A 15318-nucleotide genomic window follows, 5' to 3' on the forward strand; every position below is an offset into this window, starting at 1 on the left:
AATACTACTAATTTGCTAGGATGTGATTCTGTAAGTTGAATTGGCTTCATTACCTCTTCAAAGCAAAGAATTAATGGTAACAGCCCTTCAGTAGGATAAAGTAATCATCTTGGAAGATTTCTTGATTGAAAAGTCAACTCATGGAGCAGATCTTAGAAACTCCATCCCGAAATTAAGAGTCTTTTTTAAGAAGTTAATCTAAATGTTATTCAGAAAAATGGTGAAAAGTTATGGCTTAAAGAACTATTTCTTTAAAATTCCACACTCAAATTCCAAACCTGCTGAGCTTTTCTGTTATGCATAAGATCTCCGGCCATGGTTTATATCAAACTGTGGAACAGAATAGGGCAGCCATCCTTTCATGCGTGCAAGATTAATTGAACAGTCAGCATCTCTGTCTCAGTGTCCTTTAATTAGTGTATTATGGGTCACTATACATTACTAGCTTGAAAACAAAACACAGTGCATCTGGTACAGAGTCTGTGAAAGGATGTTATTGTATTTTGTCTCTGCTGAACTCCTGTAGTACCTTTGAAGATAAACTCTTCCTTTTCAGCTAGCTAGTTAGCTGAATACATAGCTCGCTTTTCTGATTTCCAAGCAAGAGATGTAGCAGAAAAGCAGTTGAAATGCTCCCAAACACTTGAAACCACACTCAAAATAGTTTTTTAACTTTGAGTCATCATTCTGAGGATATTGGAAATAATGAGTGATTTTGGATGTGTTAAATATGGTACAAAGTTCTTAATTTCTTATGTAGTCACTTACTCTTAGCAGTTTCTTTTTCACCTTAGTAACACAACTTTGAAGTGACACACCAATGCTAACAATGCTCTGTATCTTAGAACATCTTTAGAGAACACTGAGCTTATTATTTTCTATTTTAAAAAATGGAACAAAAACATTGGACAAAACTGGTATCTGTTTTCTGTTTAAAAAATGCTATTAATAATTCTATCTTTATGACAACACATGTTGCTTCACTCATCTAGGATGACTAGAATTTTTAGCATGTAAAACTAAAAGTTATTTGTCTAAGGAAAACATTTCCTACCACCTTGTAAGGTATTTTTTCTGCCATAATTTATGTTTCAAGTACCTTGAGGAAGATTGTGGGGCTGTAGAACCTTGAAGATATATTTCAATTATATATCAGTGTCTTATTTCTCTATTGTATCCTGCTTCTTATTTAGTTGAAATAAGTCTCAGTCTTAAGAGATTATTGCCATTGAACATTAAAACACTGCATTACTTAGCTTAGAAGACATGTGGGAAATAACTGTAAAAGGAATCTAAGTTGCCTCTGTATGGTCTGTAGCTGTACTGCAAAGGTAAGCTTAGCTAGGGAAAATCAGCCACAGTCATGGTTTTCACAGAGTGAGTGACAAAGTCTCTGAAATCAGATTCCATTCCTCATCAGGGCTAGCCTTTGGAAGGGACTTTCTTAAATGCATTTCTAAATAAGTCAAATATTTATAAAATTATGCTGTAGATAATGAAAATGCTTGCTGACACTTTAGCTTTCTCATAATTAATTCAATTTTGATTAATCATTCATTTTTCAAATTGTATGTGCAGTATCTCCCTACTATCTCTTACTGACTTACGAAGCAAGAGAAAGAAAAAGGTATGCAACAGATTTCACAACATCTGACCTGTTCATTTTCTTTTCTTGTAGCAGTTTCTCTCACATTCATCTTGACCCATTTGAAGTCTAAAATAAAATTCACAAGAAATTGTAGTGTTTCATACACATATAATGCATCATGCTAAAATTAATACCATTAATTGGCTTAAATGCTGATAGTGAAGTAATAATTTCCAAGTTTGAAAACTTTTTAGAAACTTATCTGGTAGCCAGAGGTGGGTTGTAGGACGTAGGTTAATCAATTATGAATCAGTGCCGAAGCTACTATCAAAAAGAGAAAAAAAAGAGAAAAACACTGGATAAGTGCTTGTGTTGGTTTTGTCTAGGTTAAGGTTAATTTTCTTCACAATAGCTAATATTAGGTTGTGGTTTGGATTTGTGCTGGAAACAGTGTTGATAATTCAAGGATGTTTCAGTTACTGCTGAGCAGTGTTTTCATAGAGTTATGGTGTTTTCTGCTCATCACATCACTCACCAGTGAGTAGGCTGGGGGTGCACAAGAAGCTGGGAAGGGACATGTGTGGGACAGCTGACCCCAACTGACCAAAAGCATATTCCGTGCCATATGACATCATGCTCAGCATATAATTGAGGGAGAAAGCCCTGATTGGGGATGGAATGGGCATCGGTTGTTTGGTGGTTAGGAATTGCCTTTCATTGGCATCAGTTGTCATTCTTGGGTTTTATTTCTCTCTCTTTTTGTAATTTTCTTTTTAATTTAATTTAATTTAATTTAATTTTACTTTATTTTATTTTATTTTATTTGAAGTATTAAACTCTTCTTGGCTCAATCCATGATTTTTCTCACTTTTTTGAGTTTTTTCTCACTCTTCCAATTCTCTCTTCCATCCCACTAGGAAAGGGGGAGCGACTGAGTGACTCTGTGGTGCTTAGTTGCCATCTGAACTTAAACCACAACTGCCATGGCAGAAAGGAATAAGTAAAACATTTTTTTAACAATTCATTTTAAACATTATTGCTCTAGATGCAAAGCAAGAACTTTCTTTAATTTTTAGAGGACAATAGAGAGTTATGTGGACAAATGCACTGGAAGTACTTACGGACCTCCTGGAGGCAGAAAAATGACTGTTTTTATTGATGATATCAGTATGCCAGTTATCAATGAATGAGGAGATCAGGTAAATAGTTTTTAAACAAATATGATGTATTCTCAAGTTGTTGTGCTTCTTTCTTTAGAGTATACGTGGGAATCACTGGACTTCCTCAGTAATATAACTGTTAATTGTTGGAAATGCTTTCTAACTATGGTGCATTGATGAAGAATAAAGAGAGTGAATTAGATTTACTGAGGAAACATGTAGGATAATGGTGTCATGTCTTATGTTATCTCCACTTTCTCATATTTTTGTAAGACTAAATAAAGCATGGCTGTACTAAAATACCATATTAAATTCAGGATTGACATACATTAATTTGAGAACACCAGCAAACAAGCTTTCTGCAAAATGGAAGTGCGATATGTTGGAGAAAGTAGTAAAGGCTGTGTCCAAATTCAAGGGTAACACATTGGCTTGGAAACTGGATTAAAGATTTTCAGCTTTTGATGATCCCATGTACAATTTGGTTGTATAACATCTATGATTATACAGACCCCAAATCAGGCAAAAGTGTCTCGCAGTTCCTTCCCATAGTAGGTCCGAAGGATTTCCAACCTAGAATGCTAGGTCTTCTGGAATGTTTGTTCTCACATAAAGACCAAGGATGTTTACCATTACCTTTTTAGTTTGTTCAGAGTAATTAACAGATGAGAAACCTGAAACCTCTGTGCAGGTTTGAATACTCAGGTTCTCTGGCTACTGTGAGGTTCAGGGTTTGCTAATAGTGTGGGTAGCAGGTCTTGTGAGAGTGGGCTTGGGCATATATTTAAGTGGCAGTATGGATATGTAGAGTGAATCATTCCTCCACTTCAGAAAGCTGTTTTTGTCAAAGGTAGAAGTCAAGCATGTGTTTGTAGTGTCTCTGAAGTGAAGCCTGGCCTTATACTTCAATTCCAATATATATCAATTCTTTGGTTTGCATCATTTGTGTCACTTGACTTTTTTTTTTTTTAAATGAAACTAGCATTTAATAATCCACAGCATTGAGCTGCTTGACCATAGCCTAGAATATAGCTTGCTGTTGTGTTTGAAGCAAAGCCCTCACAGGCCCAGGCAGTGTTCAATAATAGGAAGGATCTCCTTCATGGAAGGGCCTCCACTAGGTTTTCCATTATGGCCTCTGAAGTATTTTTGATGGCACGGTGGTTTGTGATTGGAACCCTGATACGTATCATGTAGCTTTGTTGGGGTATATGAGCAAATAAGGCTTGCTGACTATCACTGGAGCAGTTGCTATGAAGGCAAACTCTGATGCCTGCTGATTCATATAGGTACTATAGAATGGAATATGGAGTGAATAACCTTTTCAGAATAAACAGCTTCTCATTTGAAAAATTAATTCTTTTGCTTCAAAGGAAGCCCAAGGGAAAACTGAAAAGCATAGTCTGAGCATCTGGAGCTGAATGTCCAGCAGCAAAATATGGAGGAAACCAGTTTTTTCCTCCAGTTCATTGTCTTAACTTTAATTAAAGGGAATACAGACATTTTTTTTCTTTATATTGTAGGGTAGTACAGCTCTGAATGAATTTTCCTGCTTTTTAAAATCACAGAAATTAAAATGTCCCATATGACTAAGGAAGATAGCTTAATCTGAGTTTAGATTAAAGTGAAAACCTCTCTCTAGGGATTAGAGGTAGAGTTAAAAGAAAGAATTAAATTATCAGGGTATATTTTTTTTTTGCTGTTTGAATTTCTAATTTGTACATAAACTCACAGGTGACAAATAAAGTTGTTCATCAGATGATGGAAATGAAAGGAATGTACAGCTTGGATAAACCTGGAGACTGCACTACAATTGTAGACGTCCAATTAATAGCAGCAATGATACATCCTGGAGGAGGCTGTAATGATATTCCCCAGCGTTTAAAAAGATGATTTTGTATATTCAATTGTACATTGCCATCCAATGCATCCATTGACAAAATTTTTGGTACTTCTTCCTCTTGTTTTTGTATTTCTTTTTCATAATTGACTTAAAATGTGTAAAAGTATGTTCTCTTTCTCACTTTTGTCACGCAAACTCGGAGTACTCCCAGTGAAACAACTCAAACTATACTACAGCAAAAATAGTGCCGTGGAAGTTAGATTAGCCCTTTAAATGCTTGTCTTTCTAATTTTGGACAAGCAAAATAATTAATGAGAAAGTAATGGTATTTCCTGGAAGAAAGTGAGCACTGCTATTACTATGTAGGTTACCATTCCACCTCTGCACTGTCTGAAATGACGCCTGTTGGCAAAGATCTCAATTCTGTTAACTTTGTTATTGTATATTGCTAAAAGACAGTAATTGCTGCTGATTACAAGTTCAGAAGGGCCATGGACAAGAGAGACAAAATTATTTTATCTGTAATTTAAAAGCAAGTTAATGTTTTAAGTAAGTACTTCTATGTCTTGCTCACAACCTACCTTAATATATCCTATAACTTGAGATTAATGGCATATTGCATTTTACCTTTTCCAGGTGTAATTGGCTGTGGATACTTTCATTCATGTAGACAATTCAGCCCTGAAGTGTGTGATATAGTGAAAAGATTGGTTCCAGCAGGCAGAATATTGTGGCAGTGGACAAAGGTATACATTAGAGGGGAAGTTTTATCACAATCACTCTGAACAGAGTGCCAGTTAGTGTAACTGAGGCACATATTCCCGAAGAACATATCTATAACAATTACAAACCAGGAAAAAGGTAGATTAAAAAAGTATTAGAGATAGTCTGGAGAAATACCAGAATTCATTATTCAAGGTAGATGAAGGGAAATACCAGTTTTGTTTATAAATCAGAATTTTTAATTTATAAAGCGCAGAGCAACGTATGAAATAATTACATGTTATAAGAGTTGGGGTTTTACGTTTAATGTTACACCCTGCTTCCAAACAAATGAGATATTTTTGATGACTTCTTAGAAGTAGTTTGCCCACGGTGTTATATTTGAAAATTAGTACATATTTTTACATTTTAAGTGTTATTAATTATGTTATTCGTGATTCCTTCTAAATGTTATTGACTTTGAATATTATTTTGAAAGTTTTAAATTTTGAATATTTCTCTTTAGACAAAGATGCTGCCTACACCATCTAAATTCCACTATATCTCCAACCTTTGAGACCTTTCTAGAATTTGGCAAGGAATGTTAACTATAAAGGCAGAAGAATGCAACAACAGTTCTGTCCTTCTAAAGCTTTTTAAACATGAATGCACCAGAGTAATTGCTGACAGGTATAACTATAGCATTTTATATTTAGTAGATTTAGCCATTTACTTAATTTATGCTCATACATCTGTGAAACTTGATACGATAAACCTTGTGCAAGCCAATATGGAAAAAATTGTCTTATTTTACATGCAATCAGTATTGGAATATTATCCCAAAAAATGTCGTGCTGCATGCTGATAGATTAGACCAGTAATTAGATGGAAAACTCCAAAATTATACACAGGTTATTTGTTCTAATCTACATTTTTTTTCACTTATCTTTGGCTACACTCAGCTGATTCCTCTGTAAAATAGGGGATTGTACTGTATCCTAAGGCTATAAACAAGGAATAATTTTCAATTGCTTTGATCTCACAGAAGAAAAACATTGCATGCCTATGATTAAGAAATGGCCCATCTCCTCTAAATTTTCTTTAAATTATTCATGAAACGGATAGAGGTATGAGCTCTATGTGTTAATTATCCAGTAATTTGTTTGTGTTTGTGTTGTTTAAATTCTTGTGAAATTCTCAATGTAGTACTGTCACTGCCAGGGAAACCTGACATATACCCACTACTGAAACTGATCTGTCATTGCCTAGTTCTCAGTGGAAGTTGGAAAGTCAAGTTGGCTTTGTGGTTTATGTGATTGACTTTGAAGTATGGAAGTATATAATTTCTGTGAATATTGCCTAATCCATTTCTGTGACTATTGTCTAATACGAATTGGCTCATATGTATTTTATTTTTAAATGTTACAAGTTCTTTTGTATTAATTATTTTCCTCCCTACATAGCAAGAAATCACTTTTTAAAGAGATACATATTTATGATTTTTAGATTTATTACTCCTGAAGATACAGTCTGGTTTGATAAAACTCTTGTTAAAGTAGTTGAAGAATATGTGGATAAAAGCTCAACAGAAGTTCTCCAAGCTGAGCCATACTTTGTAGATTTTTTAAGGGCGATGCCTGAACCAGCTGACGATACACCAGAAGATTTTGTGTTTGAACCACCAAAAATTTATGAGGAGGTATTTCATTTTATGCCTAAATTACTAGGCATTGAAGTTTTCCTTTAATAATTAAGTATGCCATATTGCTGAAATAATATCATACAGAATGTTTTGTTGAATACCTACCACATTTTTTCTGAAGTTTTACCTAGATTTTTCTGGAAATTACGAAGTACATCATTTTACTGATGTTAAAGTTAATAATGCCATATAAATATAGTTTATTAATTCTTATTCTCCGTGTTTTTTCCATTAGCAGAAAATTTCTTCTTTAAATACAACAACAGTCACTCCAGTGAATCAAGAAGATAATATCATTACATGTGGGCAATAAATGAACTCAAGTTTGTGAAAAAAATGTCAGTGCAGTTTTAGATTCTGAAGGGCTACGCTATTACTTTTACTGTGTTTTTTCTTTTTTGTTTTTCAGATTCCAAGCTTTGATTTTCTTTGTGTATCAAAGACAATACAATGAGTATATTAGAGGATTATCTCTTGATTTGATGTTTTTTAAGGATGCAATGATGCATCTTATTAAGGTTTGGAGTTCACTACTTTTTTATTAGTTTAACTGTTGCAACAGTATTCCTGGTTTGGGCAGCTGTGCATAGAGGGCACATTCTGAAAAGCTACTCTTATTCCTAGACTTGCTTGCTGTCATTTTCAGAAACTAAGTAATAGCTACAGTCATTTCACCTGTTTTCATGTTTTGTAATAAGTACTTTTTTATACATACTTGTTTAAGCTTTTATGTGTTCACCAGTATGAAGATTTTCCTCAATAGGAAAGGTGAGATCATAAAGAGACACATTTATATTTTGTATATAAAGTGTTTTTTGATTAAAAAATAAGAATTAAAAAAAAAAATAAGAATTAAGAATTCAAAGAACACTTCAAGGTACCTGACAAATAACCAAAAAAAAAAAAAAAAGAAAAAACAAAAAACAAAGCAGAATCTGATCAGATGAGAGACATGAAAAGAAATATAAATTAGGGCTGCAGTAGAATCAATATGTAGGGTAAAGTCCCAGTTTACAATCAGCTGAACCGCTATTCAGAAAGGAAGCTATAAGGAAAGAATTAATCCGAAGTCAGAATTTCATTCAAGGGGGAAAAATAAAGGCTAAGAGTGAGTTTTGTTTGAACCACTATGCCTCTAAGAAGTTGTGTTAGTTATCTCAGGAATTACTTTAGCTTCATGATATGTTTACTGAAAGACATACAGAAGCCACAGTGAAACCTAAACAGAAGGAGACGTTTGGTTCTTCTCTAGCTGACCTCAAGTGAAGTAAGTTATTTTATTGCTTTGCCTTTAATCACAAGAAAATAATTTTATTTTTAAATACAGTCTATGTGATGCTAGATGCATTTCAGAAGACTTTGAAAGTCTCAGTTACTCCTTTTACATGGAGTTTAATCAGAGATTTAAGCAGAATATCTGGGATATGCAGTTAAGTGGTAGAAAGGAGCTCTATTATCATTATGGGGACAATAGATTTAGTAGCATTATGTAAAGTCTAAATATGAAATTATCTGGGTAGGCTCAGAAGGAATTGTGCATAAACCCAAAATTTCTTTGAAGGAAAAAATTTGTAAAATTCAAAGGCTTGATATAGATGCCAATCTTTTGCATTTTGATATAATTTACATGAGGAGCAAAGCAAATTGTAGCATCTACAAGTAATAATGCACCAATATATAATAAACCCAAGAAAGATGTCATGTATATACAGAAAATGTGTAAAAAAGCAATAGTATAGTAAATTTGTAATTCAGATTTTGTATCTGGGAGACTTAAGAAGATTATCTCAAAGGAAATGTTGAAGGTAGCTAAAATAGAGGATAATGCCCCTATACTTGGCACTGGTGAGACCACACCTCAAATACTGTGTTAAGTTCTGAGCCCCTCACCACAAGAAGGATGTTGAGGCTCTGGAGCGAGTCCAGAGAAGAGCAACAAAGCTGGTGGAGGGGCTGGAGAACAAGTCTTGTGAGGAGCGGCTGAGAGAGCTGGGGTTGTTTAGCCTGGAGAAGAGGAGGCTGAGGGGAGACCTCATTGCTCTCTACAACTACCTGAAAAGAAGTTGTGGAGAGGAGGGAGCTGGCCTCTTCTCCCAAGTGACAGGAGACAGGACAAGAGGGAATGGCCTCAGGCTGTGCTAGGGGAGATTCAGGCTGGACATAAGAAAGAAATTTTTCACGGAAAGGGTCATTGGGCACTGGAACAGGCTGCCCAGGGAGGTGGTGGAGTCACCATCCCTGGAGTTATTTAAGAGATGGGTAGATGAGGTGCTCAGGGGCATGGTTTAGGATTTGATAGGAATGGTTGGACTCGAAGATTCAAGAACCTGGTGATTCTATGACCCATCATAGTTTAAATGAGTCCAAATCTTTCAGGCTTTTAAAATCAGGAATGTAGTATGTTTGTTCATCTAGGAAAAGATTTTCTTAATTAACATTTTTATTTGATTTTCAGGATTATGTGATATTCAGGATGATAAATTCAACATAAAATGAAATCTCATTTTAAGTATTTGAAAACATATGTAACTAACCATCTTATATTCTTACATGTAGCTTTTTCATTTGCTACACAGATTTTGTAAATAATGTACAAGCGTTCTTTTGCAAGGAAAAATTTTCTGCAAGTATCCTTTTAATAATTATTACATTGTACTCCAGTAAATATAATGTGGATTATAACGGATTTTTATTTTTGCTAATTAACACTTTGATTTAAATTTATTGATGAGCTTTTCTTCTAATTTTTCCTATATAGATTTCTCGGATAATTCGGACAACATATGGAAACGCTTTACTCATTGGAGTTGGTGGTTCCGGAAAACAAAGTCTTTCAAGTTTGGCCTCCTTTATTGCTGGCTGTGAAATATTTCAGATCACTTTAACCAGGTAAGAAGTGCAAGAAATATATAAATCCAATTTAAGCTATTGCTTTCACTTTACGCAGTCATAACCTTGTGTTTTTAAGAACTTTTTTTTCCTCTTATCACTATTTAAAAATGGGGAAATGGGGTAAACAGTGAATTCTCATCTGATTTGTACATAAAATTTGATTAAAATTTAGCTGAGATAACTGGACTGTGTGTTAGCTGTTCCTGAGCCAAAAATATGTGTTTACAAAGGATGTTTGCACTATCATTAGTAAGACACTTCCACTGTAATATGAAAACAGCCGTATTCTGAGTTGTTTTGAATTAATAGGTAATGTTTCTTATTTGTCCTAGATCCTATAATGTAAGCAATCTGTCAGATGATTTAAAATTGTTGTATAGAACAGCTGGAGCAGCAGGAAAAGGCATCACTTTTATTTTCACTGATAATGAAATAAAAGAGGAGTCATTTTTGGAATATATTAATAATCTGCTGTCTTCAGGTGAGGTAAAAGTCTCAACTTGACAGACAATGTACTTCAGAAGCAGGAACCTGAAGATTTTTTTCCCATTATTTAGTTTCTATTTGCTTTGGTAATAAATTATAGAATCAATAATGATTAATTTTAAAATGTTTAAAAAATGGAGTTCCTGTATCTCTATTTCAGTGTAAGCCAGGAAAAGATAAGGAGCTGTGATAAATCTATTTCAGCAGAATTCACTGGCCAGTTGAGGTCTTTACTTTTCTTGAGCTAGACTTCCTAGTCTTTAATGGAGTTCAATGAAGTCTGATCCAGGAACAAATTTGGGTTTTAATCTGTCTGAACTGTATATGTGCAGGAAGATAAATACAGATGTAAACAGAAAAATACTTATAAATTTCGTAATAATTACAACAATGTAATTTATTTTCTTATCAATTTTAATTTTATAAAAAGATTTCTAATTTATTTGCTCAGGATGAATTGGATGAAATCACTGAAGGATTAATACCTGTGATGAAAAAAGAGATGCCTTGGCGTTCACCTACCTTTGATAATCTTTATGAATACTTTTTAACTCGGGCAAAGAGGAACTTGCATGTTGTCTTCTGCTTCTCTCCAGTAAGTTTTTTGTTCATATATATCTTCCTTATTCCATTATAGAATCATTCTGTAAGGCGTGACAAGATTATTCAAGCTTTATATTTTAAGGAGCTTTAAATGTGTTTGAAAAGATTGCTGAAGTCTGGATATAATTACTGAGATAATAAAAGTAATAGTAGAGTAGTCAGAACTTCAAAGGAAAATACTTAAATAATTCCAAAAACGTTAAAGTAATTCTTATGGTTTCTTCCTGGTGTAGTTTTTCATAATACAAATCAATGAATGCATCTTTGTGAAATTCTTGCTTTTCACTTGATAACAAGAATTCAATGGAAGTTAAAATAAGTTAATTGAAGTTTTAAAATACTAAGAATCATTTCTGTTTGTCATGAATTTCTTTTTTCTAATTTCATAACATATTGAATGTTGGAAATTTAGGAAAATATTTCTGTGCAAGATGATCTAAGCAGAAAAATGGCAAGAAGAAAATAGACTATTTTATTGTTTATATGAACTAAACATTTGTATCAACCTAATTAAGCATCATTATATTAACAGTGTCAATCTCTTTAGGTCGGTGAGAAGTTCTGTGCACATTCTTTGAAATTTCCTGGTCTCGTATCAGGGTGCATCATGGATTGGTTCGGTCAATGGCCCAAGGAAGCTCTTATAGCTGTAGCCAGTTATTTTCTTTCAGAATTTGATATGGTCTGCTCTGAATCAGTTAAAGCACTACTAGTGGAAACCATGGGTCTCTTTCATGATATAGTTTCAGAAAGCTGTGAGAATTATTTCCAAAGGTAATATTTTATACAAATGCAATAATTAATACTAAAAGTGTTGCTACTGACAGTGGGTTTTGAACTCATTTGTTTTATGCATAAATTAGTGTCTTTTAAAGCCAATACAAAAAATAAATCTCCTATATCATGTGAAGGCTGTGAAAAGTGTTTACTAATATATTGCAAATTCATTATCTTCATTCCCACTGTTAAACAACCTTTAACATTACTTATGTGGATAAAACCAGTATAATTGGAAATAAAGGTTTGCATTAGGAAGAAATTTGGTTTTGACTGAATTAAAGGATTGCTTTGTATTATCTTCATTTTCATTGAAGTTATCAAGCGGCAGTAAATATAAAAAATATACATTATGCTGATGTTGCCAATATACCATTTTTTAGGTATCAAAGACGAACTTAATGTAACACCTAAATCCTATATCTCTTTCATCAATGGCTATAAAGAAGTTTATACTGAAAAATTAATGAATATTAATGAACAAGCTGAACGTATGCAAGTTGGTAAGCAAATGAGGGATAAACACATATCTCCATGTATGGTCTCAAATGATCTGTTTTTAATATTAGGCTTACTCAATGATCACTTAAAATCAGTTCTACTGGATCATGGTCTAAAACTGGTAACATCTGAGGACTGTTTCCAAGCAGTCCAGTTGTCATCAGCTCACAGTGATTTTCTTACAAAAATGCCTCAAAGAAGCTGCCAGCTTAATCATTCATCTTAGCATTATATTGAACATCAATATTTCCAATTTAGCATTCGTAATAGAAAGTAGAACCTGAAAATGGCCCAAGAGAGCAGATGATTTGCTAGTGTAGAGAGAGGTAGCTATAATCATGTTTATTAACTGGACCTGTCTATGAAAGTTCTCACTACACAACCTGAGTGCTTCACACTTGATTTATTTCAGATTTCTGCTGTAGAATATGTAGCTGGTACTTGTGGTCATTTTATAGCTAGCAATCTGAAATACAGAAAAGTATGGTTGAAATGTTCTTCTAATTTTGGATAGCTGTTATTTCAGACGTAATTTTGGGGATTAGGTTAGTACTTAATGGGTTCAGTCTACATTTCCACATACATTTCCAGTCTTCCTCTGTTTGCCTTTACTCTTGTAAATCTACAAAGGCAACTGAAAGCTTAGGAAATTCGAGGTTTATGAGAAAAGATGCGATATATCAGTCTGACAAAGTAGATAATTTTACATGATAAGATTTTTCATGTAAAGGTAAGAGGATGTAGAACAGCACTTAAACAATTATTAATAACTGGTATACCTCACATGAAGAAAAGAATAGCATAAGAATGTGTAGATATTTATTTTATTCACAGACTGTTTGCTGAATTACAGTGGACTGTAGAGGAGTAAGTGATCCTCCATATTTTCACATTATGCAAATTTTCCTGTATGGATCTGTTGCCAGTTCTAGAAATCAGAACTTATCATTAGTCATGCTTGAGATGGGGTTAAGGTCTGAGAGCTTTAGAGATTTCTGAGAGGAGGGTGGAGAGGTGGTGTTTTCTCTCCAGTTTTTCTATTTTCAAAAATAATTTAAAAGAGAGAACCTAAGTAGTTTCAGCACTGTCAAAATTTCACGTGTAGATTTTCCTAGTTTATCACATTACCGATAATTCACTACATGCTTTTCAAAATAGAATGATCATGTACAGGTAGCCATGTACATGTTACATCTTGTACTGCATCATCTTTATATCTTGATGCTCAGAAGATTATTGCTATCAGGTTTGGGCAATACTCTTGCTAGTGAGAAATTATTCTAAATAGTTTCACTTAAGTATTACTAAACAACAAAAATACTGATCATCCCTGATGCCAAACATGCTTCACTGTTCACTGCATCCTAAGTAACTTTCTCAAAAATTTTATTATGAATTACTAGCTACTGTCTCACATATCTGTCCTTCAATCATTTGTATTTTTTCACTTAATGTCAAATATGTTTCGAAGATTTAAAATATTAACCTTGAAATTTGTTTCATTTTGTTAGGTGATTATCCTAAAATGGGATTTATATTTTATGTTATTAAACTAAGCTGAGTTAATGTCACTCTTTTCATCTCCTTGTTGAAATGTTTTCCTTGTATGTAATGTTTGTCGGGGCCTATTCAAGATGTTTGTAGAGCAGCAAAATTGTGAAAAATACCTCTATCAATACAGACTTCTAGAAAAGTCTCTGGCTCAAGCACGCTAGAAATGTGCTTGTCAGCTCTATAATAGCTATATGAGCAACATATTTTGAAAGTCAGTGCAATTTCTTCTGTTTTGTCATTTTGAGTGAAAAATCTTGTAAGACAGATGAGGAAAAAATCCTGAGATGCAATGACAATTACAATTATTTCTGAATCTTGTGTCTTCTCTCAGAATCCATCTGGGGAATCTTTGGTAGAGCATCACACGTGTGAATAATGTCTTTTCATATACAACTGTGGTTCCACAAGAAAACCTAAGCTCAGCCTTGACAAAGTGTCATGTCATCTATTTGAGCAATGCGAAAAAGATTATTTTTATTCTCTCTATGGGATCAAAATATGCGGTACCTTTTTAACTTGATGAATACCTGGGAAAGACTGTATATCTATATCTATATATATATATAAATTAGAGAGGGAGCAAACTTATCTCTTTCTGGGCAGCTTTTACTTTAAGGCTGAATGGCCTCTATGGATATTTGCTTGAGAACATGTAAGAGATGTGAGGGGACTAACCCTAAGCCGTGTGGGCACAGATGCTTTTATGTGGGTTTCTACACTCTCTGTGACCAGGGACAAGGGAAAGTAAACTCAATATGCGCGAGCTGGAGGTTGTAATCTTGCTGTGACCTTTGGGTGCACTTTTGCTGACTCCACTTCTTGCCACTTCTTTCTAGAACGAATTCCCTGTTGAAAAGCAGTTATGGACCGTACTATTTATACAATTTCCTCATGCAATGATACAAATGCAGTATCAGTCTGATTTTCTGATTGTCCTATGACTTTATAACACAACATATGCTTAACATACCCTCTTTTTTTTTTCTTTCCTTTTTTTTAAGAAGCCAATATAACAAGTGGAAGGATGTATTTTACTGCAGGTAATATCCCAGCTGTACACTTCTAGGTCCTGTTTACAGCTATAACAAAATAAAACTAAGTAGTATGGATATTTCTTTGGAGGAATCAAGCTTCTTCATAATCATTTTGTACATTGTGAAATTATTTACATCCATGAAAAATGAATAGTAAGCACGACCATGATAGCATGAGTGCTTATACCCACTTTCTCTCCTTTACACAAATTTAAATGAGAGCACAAGGTATAAGGCACTTGGGATCTAGACCTAGATTGTATCATCTAACCAGGAAAAAAATAGTTTTCATTTTTCTGAATTTTATCTTTTACTTAATAGGTCTGTCTAAGCTGATGGAGGCCAGTGAATCTGTTGCGAAACTCTCTGAGGACTTGGCTGTTAAGGAGAAGGAACTGGCTGTGGCATCTGTTAAGGCAAATGAAGTAAGTACTTGAGCAATAAATAGCAAAAAACAGGGGATAGCACCAGTATAT

The 15318-nt window shown here is 33.9% G+C and overlaps 1 protein-coding gene across 1 annotated transcript in view; it reads left to right on the plus strand.

The window, feature by feature from the left end:
• Window positions 1–15318, plus strand: part of DNAH8 (dynein axonemal heavy chain 8) — a 125661-nt gene that overhangs the window by 72653 nt on the left and 37690 nt on the right. Inside the window, 14 exon segments of the mRNA XM_069851447.1 lie at window positions 2665–2787; window positions 4483–4696; window positions 5228–5337; window positions 5820–5983; window positions 6800–6992; window positions 7405–7427; window positions 7429–7513; window positions 9754–9884; window positions 10220–10373; window positions 10804–10968; window positions 11524–11750; window positions 12137–12152; window positions 12154–12256; window positions 15164–15267. Coding sequence (XP_069707548.1) covers window positions 2665–2787; window positions 4483–4696; window positions 5228–5337; window positions 5820–5983; window positions 6800–6992; window positions 7405–7427; window positions 7429–7513; window positions 9754–9884; window positions 10220–10373; window positions 10804–10968; window positions 11524–11750; window positions 12137–12152; window positions 12154–12256; window positions 15164–15267 — 1812 coding nt within the window.

The sequence above is a fragment of the Phaenicophaeus curvirostris genome, chromosome 2, assembly GCF_032191515.1.
Source record: "Phaenicophaeus curvirostris isolate KB17595 chromosome 2, BPBGC_Pcur_1.0, whole genome shotgun sequence".
NCBI lineage: Eukaryota > Metazoa > Chordata > Aves > Cuculiformes > Cuculidae > Phaenicophaeus > Phaenicophaeus curvirostris.